General features: G+C 50.1%; 1 protein-coding gene across 1 annotated transcript; it reads left to right on the top strand.

The window, feature by feature from the left end:
* The first annotated feature begins 9,202 nt into the window (after positions 1-9,202).
* Positions 9,203-9,649, top strand: LOC149433104 (oocyte zinc finger protein XlCOF7.2-like). Its single transcript, XM_089664649.1, has 2 exons — positions 9,203-9,308; positions 9,395-9,649. The coding sequence occupies exons 1-2, from the start codon at positions 9,204-9,206 to the stop codon at positions 9,647-9,649; spliced, it is 360 nt and encodes a 119-aa protein (XP_089520775.1). The 5' UTR covers position 9,203.
* Positions 9,650-9,966: the final 317 nt, after the last annotated feature.

Genomic DNA, 9,966 nt, shown 5'->3' on the forward strand with positions numbered 1-9,966 from the left:
TAATGATTTATATTTATAGTGTCTTTTTTTCAGCGCTGCACTTTTGTTTTACATTGTTTTAGAGGTTTTCTGGTTACCTGGTGTACAGCTGCTATACTTTCTTTGTAGGTGCGCTCGCATATATTTCCCATATTGTCTATCCCAGAATTGGCCATGTTTCTCCATCTCCAGACCCCCTAGGGTCTGGAGATAGAGAGCAACTGCACCACAACCTCTCTGGTGCAGAGTGTAAGCTCCTCTGGTACAGAGACTGATGGGACTGTGGGGGAGGGGACATTAGAGTGTAAGATCCTCTGGTACAGAGACTGATGGGACTGTGGGGGAGGGGACATTAGAGTGTAAGCTCCTGTGGTACAGAGACAGATGGGACTTGAAAGTATTAATGGAATATAACTGAATCTATTTTGTACACACTGATACAAGATGCTTGTGTAACACACATATATATGATCTTTGTACACACTAACACAACTGTCTTGGCCAGCTCTAGGTAGAAATGAGTGTTTTGCAAACTTTACAAAAAAGCAGATAATCTTTACTGTCAGTCCTGAAAAGTTGTAACCACAGCTTGGGTGTAGGTCCATATTATGGCCGTGGTCTGGGTGTAGGATCAGATGATAGCCGTGGTCAGGACATAGGGTCAGATGATAGCCGTGGTCTGGGCATTGGGCCAGATGATAGCCGTGGTCAGGGCGTTGGGCCAGATATGGTGTGACAGATAAGGCAGAGACGTGGGTGTAATGCAGACTTCGTACAAATAATTGCTGAGTAAAGGTGAACATAATGTACTGTATGTGATTGGATGGTGTGAAGGTGATATGTGGAGTCTGCCCGGAGGATACACTATAACATCCCCCATGTGATACCAACATAGCTGAGGTGTTTGTGATCACAACTGAGGTGACTTCACTTTCCCAGATCTCCTAGCTGTGTCCAGGTGTGACCATTGGTATCCAGAGGGGACCCCCAAGGAAAAAGACCACCTACCTACCTACCTACCTGCAAGACTGGCTCAGTGTTCTCTGTACAGCACTACGGTATGTCAGAGCTATATAAATGTATAGTAGTGTTTGTGGGGGAGGGGACATTAGAGTGTAAGCTCCTCCGGTACAGAGACTGATGTGACTGTGGGGGGGGGACATTAGAGTGTAAGCTCCTCTGGTACAGAGACTGATGGGACTGTGGGGGAGGGGACATTAGAGTGTAAGTTCCTCTGGTACAGAAACTGATGTGACTGTGGGGGAGGGGACATTACAGTGTAAGCTCCTCTATACAGAGACTGATGTGGCTGTGGGGGAGGGGACATTAGAGTGTAAGCTCCTCTGGTACAGGGACTGATGTGACTGTGGGGGAGGGGACATTAGAGTGTAAGCTCCTCTGGAACAGAGACTGATGAGACTGTGGGGGGAGGGGACATTAGAGTGTAACCTCCTCTGGTACAGATACTAATGTGACTGTGGGGGAGGGGACATTAGAGTGTAAGCTCCTCTGGTAAAGAGACTGATGTGACTGTGTGGAAAGGACATTAGAGTGTAAGCTCCTCTGGTAAAGAGACTGATGTGACTGTGGGGGAGGGGACATTAGAGTGTAAGCTCCTCCGGTACAGAGACTGATGTGACTGTGGGGGGAGGGGACATTAGAGTGTAAGCTCCTCTGGTACAGAGACTGATGTGACTGGGGGAGGGGACATTAGAGTGTAAGCTCCTCTGGTAAAGAGACTGATGTGACTGTGGGGAAGGGGACATTAGAGCGTAAGCTCCTCTGGTACAGAGACTGATGGGACTGTGGGGGGGGGACATAAGAGTGTAAGCTCCTCTGCTACAGAGACTGATGGGACTGTGGGGGAGGGGACATTAGAGTGTAAGTTCCTCTGGTACAGAAACTGATGTGACTGTGGGGGAGGGGACATTACAGTGTAAGCTCCTCTATACAGAGACAGATGTGGCTGTGGGGGAGGGGACATTAGAGTGTAAGCTCCTCTGGTACAGGGACTGATGTGACTGTGGGGGAGGGGACATTAGAGTGTAAGCTCCTCTGGAACAGAGACTGATGTGACTGTGGGGGGAGGGGACATTAGAGTGTAACCTCCTCTGGTACAGATACTAATGTGACTGTGGGGGAGGGGACATTAGAGTGTAAGCTCCTCTGGTAAAGAGACTGATGTGACTGTGGGGAAAGGACATTAGAGTGTAAGCTCCTCTGGTACAGAGACTGATGTGACTGGGGGAGGGGACATTAGAGTGTAAGCTCCTCTGGTAAAGAGACTGATGTGACTGTGGGGGAGGGAACATTAGAGTGTAAGCTCCTCTGGCACAGAGACTGATGTGACTGTGGGGGAGGGGACATTAGAGTGTAAGCTCCTCTGGTACAGAGACTGATGTGACTGTGGGGGAGGGGACATTAGAGTGTAAGTTCCTCTGGTACAGAAACTGATGTGACTGTGGGGGAGGGGACATTAGAGTGTAAGCTCCTCTATACAGAGACTGATGTGGCTGTGGGGGAGGGGACATTAAAGTGTAAGCTCCTCTGGTACAGGGACTGATGTGACTGTGGGGGAGGGGACATTAGAGTGTAAGCTCCTCTGGTACAGAGACTGATGTGACTGTGGGGGAGGGGACATTAGAGTGTGAGCTCCTCTATACAGAGACTGATGTGGCTGTGGGGGAGGGGACATTAGAGTGTAAGCTCCTCTGGTACAGAGACTGATGTGACTGGGGGAGGGGACATTAGAGTGTAAGCTCCTCTGGTACAGAGATTGATGTGACTGTGGGGGAGGGGACATTAGAGTTTAAGCTCCTCTGGTACATAGACTGATGTGACTGTGGGGGAGGGGGAATTAGAGTGTAAGCTCCTCTGGTACAGAGACTGATGTGACTGTGGGGGAGGGGACATTAGAGTGTAAGCTCCTCTGTACAGAGACTGATGTGACTGTGGGGGAGGGGACATTAGAGTGTAAGCTCCTCTGGTACAGAGACTGATGTGACTGGGGGAGGGGACATTAGAGTGTAAGCTCCTCTGGTACAGAGATTGATGTGACTGTGGGGGAGGGGACATTAGAGTGTAAGCTCCTCTGTACAGACACTGATGTGACTGTGGGGGAGGGGACATTAGAGTGTAAGCTCCTCTGGTACAGAGACTGATGTGACTGTGGGGGAGGGGACATTAGAGTGTAAGCTCCTCTGGTACAGAGACTGATGTGACTGGGGGAGGGGACATTAGAGTGTAAGCTCCTCTGGTACAGAGATTGATGTGACTGTGGGGGAGGGGACATTAGAGTTTAAGCTCCTCTGGTACAGAGACTGATGTGACTGTGGGGGAGGGGACATTAGAGTGTAAGCTCCTCTGGTACATAGACTGATGTGACTGTGGGGGAGGGAACATTAGAGAGTAAGCTCCTCTGGTACAGAGACTGATGTGACTGGGGGAGGGGACATTAGAGTGTAAGCTCCTCTGGTACAGAGATTGATGTGACTGTGGGGGAAGGGACATTAGAGTGTAAGCTCCTCTGGTATAGAGACTGATGTGACTGTGGGGGAGGGGACATTAGAGTGTAAGCTCCTCTGGTACATAGACTGATGTGACTGTGGGGGAGGGGACATTAGAGTGTAAGCTCCTCTGGTACAGAGACTGATGTGACTGTGGGAGGGGACATTAGAGTGTAAGCTCCTCTGGTACAGAGATTGATGTGACTGTGGGGGAGGGGACATTAGAGTGTAAGCTCCTCTGGTACAGAGACTGATGTGACTGGGGGAGGGGACATTAGAGTGTAAGCTCCTCTGGTACAGAGACTGATGTGACTGTGGGGGAGGGGACATTAGAGTTTAAGCTCCTCTGTTACAGAGACTGATGTGACTGTGGGGGAGGGGACATTAGAGTTTAAGCTCCTCTGTTACAGAGACTGATGTGACTGCGGGGGAGGGGACATTAGAGTGTAAGCTCCTCTGGTACAGAGACTGATGTGACTGTGGGGGAGGGAACATTAGAGTGTAAGCTCCTCTGGTACAGAGACTGATGTGACTGCGGGGGAGGGGACATTAGTGTGTAAGCTCCTCTGGTACAGAGACTGATGTGACTGCGGGGGAGGGGGCATTAGAGTGTAAGCTCCTCTGGTACATAGACTGATGTGACTGTGGGGGAGGGGACATTAGAGTGTAAGCTCCTCTGGTACAGAGACTGATGTGACTGTGGGGGAGGGGACATTAGTGTGTAAGCTCCTCTGGTACAGAGACTGATGTGACTGTGGGGGAGGGGACATTAGAGTGTAAGCTCCTCTGGTTCAGTAGAAATGTATTTGTAGATGAAGATTTCTGGTTGGGAAGGTGTCTGGGTTGTAGATTTCTCTCTCGGGGTTTGTAGAGAACAGAAATGATGAGGAAATAGTCCTTCGTGGTATGTGATTGGCCGGTAGAACAGGGGGAGGGATATTACAGATACACATTGCTGACAGTGATAAGGACTCGGCTGTTATTGTGGAATTCCCATAACGGGAAATGTCAGCAGATTTCAGTCCCTTTAGCACAAACCTGTAGTCATCTCACCTCCCTATACCGGGGAGAGGCTGATTCGGCCCCCATAACCCCCTCCAGCTGTCATGTAGAAGAGAAGAGGATTAGGAGTTGGTGAGTATTTGGTATTGTTGGGGGTATTCGATCGTTGTGTGTTCGGATCTTTGTATGTAGATCTGTATGGTCCCCTCCATAGATTAGAAGAGTTCGCTGAGAAGGTGGACAACTTCACAAAATGTTTCAATGTCTTCCTCTGGAAAGCAGAATATCCAGGGCTCTGGGAATAGAGAATAGAAATCACACACAGACACACACAGGGGTTCCACCGCATGGAACAAGGGATTTTTAGCCTTACAAACCAGGGCCGGGTCTAGCCATTCTGATGTGGGGGTGCAGTTATAAAATGTCAGGGGGTGGAGGATAGGGTCAGCAGTTTGCAAAGCAGTGTACAGGGGTCAGCAGAGCTCAGGATGGGAGGTCAGCAGAAGAGTGTAAAGGAATCAGTTGGGCAGTGTACAGGGGTCAGCAGGGCAAAGGATGGGAGGTCGGCAGAAGAGTGTAAAGGAGTCAGTTGGGCAGTGTACAGGGGTCAGCAGGGCACAGGATGGGAGGTCAGCAGAAGTGTAAAGGTATCAGTTGGGCAGTGTACAGGGGTCAGCAGGGCAAAGGATGGGAGGTCAGCAGAAGAGTGTAAAGGAGTCGGTTGGGCAGTGTTCATGGGTCAGCAGGGCACAGGATGGGAGGTCAGCAGAAGAGTGTAAAAGAATCAGATGGACAGTGTACAGGGGTCAGCAGGGCACAGGATGGGAGGTCAGCAGAATAGTGTAAAGGAATCAGTTGGACAGTGTACAGGGGTCAGCAGGGCACAGGATGGGAGGTCAGCAGAAGAGTGTAAAGGAATCAGTTGGGCAGTGTACAGGGGTCAGCAAGGCACAGGATGGGAGGTCAGCAGAATAGTGTAAAGGAATCAGTTGGGCAGTGTACAGGGGTCAGCAGGGCACAGGATGGGAGGTCAGCAGAAGAGTGTAAAGGAATCAGATGGGCAGTGTTCATGGGTCAGCAGGGCACAGGATGGGAGGTCGGCAGAAGAGTGTAAAGGAATCAGTTGGGCAGTGTACAGGGGTCAGCAGGGCACAGCATGGGAGGTCAGCAGAAGAGTGTAAAGGAATCAGTTGGGCAGTGTACAGGGGTCAGCAGGGCACAGTATGGGAGGTCAGCAGAACAGTGTAAAGGAATCGGTTGGACAGTGTACAGGGGTCAGCAGGGCACAGGATGGGAGGTCAGCAGAAGAGTGTAAAGGAATCAGATGGGCAGTGTTCATGGGTCAGCAGGGCACAGGATGGGAGGTCGGCAGAAGAGTGTAAAGGAATCAGTTGGGCAGTGTACAGGGGTCAGCAGGGCACAGCATGGGAGGTCAGCAGAAGAGTGTAAAGGAATCAGTTGGGCAGTGTACAGGGGTCAGCAGGGCACAGTATGGGAGGTCAGCAGAACAGTGTAAAGGAATCGGTTGGACAGTGTACAGGGGTCAGCAGGGCACAGGATGGGAGGTCAGCAGAAGAGTGTAAAGGAATCAGATGGGCAGTGTTCATGGGTCAGCAGGGCACAGGATGGGAGGTCGGCAGAAGAGTGTAAAGGAATCAGTTGGGCAGTGTACAGGGGTCAGCAGGGCACAGCATGGGAGGTCAGCAGAAGAGTGTAAAGGAATCAGTTGGGCAGTGTACAGGGGTCAGCAGGGCACAGTATGGGAGGTCAGCAGAACAGTGTAAAGGAATCGGTTGGACAGTGTACAGGGGTCAGCAGGGCATAGGGTGGAAGGTAACCAGAGGAGTGTAAAGGAATCAGTAGGGCAATGTACAGGGGTCAGCAGGGCACAGGATGGGAGGTCGGCAGAAGAGTGTAAAGGAATCAGTTGGGCAGTGTACAGGGGTCAGCAGGGCACAGGATGGGAGGTCATCAGAAGAGTGTAATGGAATCAGTTGGGCAGTGTACAGGGGTCAGCAGGGCACAGGATGGGAGGTCATCAGAAGAGTGTAATGGAATCAGTTGGGCAGTGTACAGGGGTCAGCAGGGCACAGGATGGGAGGTCAGCAGAAGATTGTAATGGAATCAGTTGGGCAGTGTACAGGGGTCAGCAGGGCACAGGATGAGAAGGTGGCAGGAGAGTGTAAAGGAATCGGTTGGATAGTGTACAGGGGTCAGCAGGGCACAGTATGGGAGGTCAGTAGAAGAGTGTAAAGGAATTGGTTGGGCAGTGTACAGGGGTCAGCAGGGCACAGGATGGGAGGTCAGCAGAAGAGTGTAAATGAATAGTTGAGCAGTGTACAGGGGTCAGCAGGGCACAAGATGGGAGGTCAGCAGAAGAGTGTAAAGGAATCAGATGGGCAGTGTACAGGGGTCAGCAGGGCACAGCATGGGAGGTCAGCAGAAGAGTGTAAAGGAATCAGTTGGGCAGTGTTCACGGGTCAGCAGGGCACAGGATGGGAGGTCAGCAGAAGAGTGTAAAGGAATCAGTTGGGCAGTGTACAGGGGTCAGCAGGGCACAGGATGGGAGGTCAGCAGAAGAGTGTAAAGGAATCAGTTGAGCAGTGTACAGGGGTCAGCAGGGCACAGGATGGAAGGTCAGCAGAAGAGTGTAATGGAATCAGTTGGGCAGTGTACAGGGGTCAGCAGGGCACAGGATGGGAGGTCAGCAGAAGAGTGTAAAGGAATCAGTTGAGCAGTGTACAGGGGTCAGCAGGGCACAGGATGGAAGGTCAGCAGAAGAGTGTAATGGAATCAGTTGGGCAGTGTACAGGGGTCAGCAGGGCACAGGATGGGAGGTCAGCAGAACAGTGTAAAGGAATCGGTTGGGCAGTGTACAGGGGTCAGCAGGGCACAGGATGGAAGGTAACCAGAGGAGTGTAAAGGAATCAGTTGGGCAGTGTTCATGGGTCAGCAAGGCACAGGATGGGAGGTCAGCAGAAGAGTGTAAAGGAATCAGTTGAGCAGTGTACAGGGGTCAGTAGGGCACAGGATGGGAGGTCAGCAGAAGAGTGTAAAGGAATCAGTTGGGCAGTGTACAGGGGTCAGCAGGGCACAGGATGGAAGGTCAGCAGAAGAGTGTAATGGAATCAGTTGGGCAGTGTACAGGGGTCAGCAGGGCACAGGATGGGAGATCAGCAGAAGAGTGTAATGGAATCAGTTGGGCAGTGTACAGGGGTCAGCAGGGCACAGGATGGGAGGTCAGCAGAACAGTGTAAAGGAATCGGTTGGGCAGTGTACAGGGGTCAGCAGGGCACAGGATGGAAGGTAACCAGAGGAGTGTAAAGGAATCAGTTGGGCAGTGTTCATGGGTCAGCAAGGCACAGGATGGGAGGTCAGCAGAAGAGTGTAATGGAATCAGTTGGGCAGTGTACAGGGGCCAGCAGGGCACAGGATGGGAGGTGAACAGAAGAGCGTAAAAGAATAGTTGGGCAGTGTACAGGGGTCAGAAGGGCATAGGATGGGAGGTCATCAGAAGATGTTATGTTCTATTTACACCCAGTAACCCACCCGTTATGGCCTTCCTCTTCCTCCATAGTCATGTCCGTCCTCTTCCTCCATAGTCATGTCCATCCTCTTCCTCCATAGTCACTGTGACGTCTTTTATCTCCTGCAGATGATGATACACACATATATAGTGTGGGAACCCAGATGAACCCCTTCAGGGGCAGAACATTCCCCCACTTCCGGGGCCGGAACATTCTCCTCATTGTGGAGATAAATTCTAGTAATATGGTCCTCTAAACAAACAGCACTGACAATAAATAGACAAGACAAGGACCATCCTGACCATACATGGCCTACAAAGGGCAATGATGACACTACACAGGCAGCCAATGGGCAATCATTACACTATGCAGCCAACACAATGATGGAGTGCCGGGGTCAGGAGTATGGAGCATAGAGCCCCTTACATTGCTGCTCAGGAGGAAGGAAACATTCCCCAGCCGGCCATGAAGAATATGTTCCATCATTGGTGTCAGAGGGAGGGAAATACTGAGGGGTCTGAGGGAAGTAGAGGAGCTGAGGGGTCTCTCAGGAGTTATTTATAATTTCTTGTTTGAAGATCTAAAACTCATCAAACCCAGTTCAGAGACCAAACAAACCCAACAGAGAAAAGGGGATTTCTGATACGGTAGGTCAAGCGGGTTCCGGGACATCCAAGATGTAGCAAATACTAAACAGTCCTGACTAATGTCTTCCCTTGGGGGTAGTAGTTCTTAAATGTCCAGCAACCCTCCTATTCCCCCCTCACATCCACATCCTATTATTGTGTGACCAATACCATCCAAATCATTCTTACTTTCATTTCCCAAAGTTATCCGTCTACAAGGAGACCTGTATAGATCACATGATGGCACCAATGAGGATGGAGGAGGACCGGAGTCACATGACTGAGAAGATACTAAACCTCACCCTGGAGATCATCTACCTGCTGACCGGAGAGGTGAGGAGGATTCTGGGAGGTCACATGACATCACTATTATCTCTATTAATAAAATGCAGACCTGACCGGAGAGGTGAGGAGGATTCTGGGAGGTCACATGACATCACTCTTATCTCTATTAATAATACACAGACCTGACCGGAGAGGTGAGGAGGATTCTGGGAATCTAACATGATATTCCTATTGGTTCCTCAATACAGAGATTTCCTCTTCTGAAGTCAGGTGATCATATGACCATCACAGTGCCTCCATGTGACTCCCTAAACCCTGAGAGACACAACATGCAGAAGATTCTAGAAGTCACCAAGAAGATGATGGAGCTGCTGACAGGAGAGGTGAGCGGTGCTGGGAATTCTGGGACATTCTCCAGTAACAGACAAGGGATGTGTCTGGATGGTGACTGTATCATTGTGTGTGTCAGGTTCCTATAAGGTGTCAGGGTGTCACTGTCTATTTCTCCATGGAGGAGTGGGAGTATTTAGAAGGACACAAGGATCTCTACAAGGACGTCATGATGGACAATCAGCAGACTTTCAGGAAGATTGTAAGGAAGGAATTTCCCCGGAATGAGACGATATTGAAGCTCACCCTGGAGATCCTCAGCCTGCTGACTGGAGAGGTGAGTGTAATGAAGGGGTTAAAAAAAGAAAAACTCCTCTTGTGCTGCCAAACCTAATATGATGAACTTAGAGTGTCTGCAAACTCCAAACTGCGTTCCCACAACACTACAAAATAAATGGAGAGATAAATAGTGCTGCGCTACTCACTAAAGCTAACCATAAAGTAAACACCTGACAGAGCCCCTAACTAAGGTGATAGAAGTGCATACCTAGAGAATCACCAAACACAAGGGAATTAAAAGATCCAGAGAGAATGGATGTCCTGCTAGGCAACACCAAATGTGAACAAATCAGTGAGTGCAACTTCAACAAATGTGCAAATAGATAGTCTGAGTAATATATATCAAGGCATAAATAATAATATATATAACAA

The sequence above is a fragment of the Staurois parvus genome, unplaced genomic scaffold, assembly GCF_062004578.1.
Source record: "Staurois parvus isolate SC_StPar_1 unplaced genomic scaffold, SC_StPar_1.0 ptg001978l, whole genome shotgun sequence".
NCBI classification, from domain to species: domain Eukaryota; kingdom Metazoa; phylum Chordata; class Amphibia; order Anura; family Ranidae; genus Staurois; species Staurois parvus.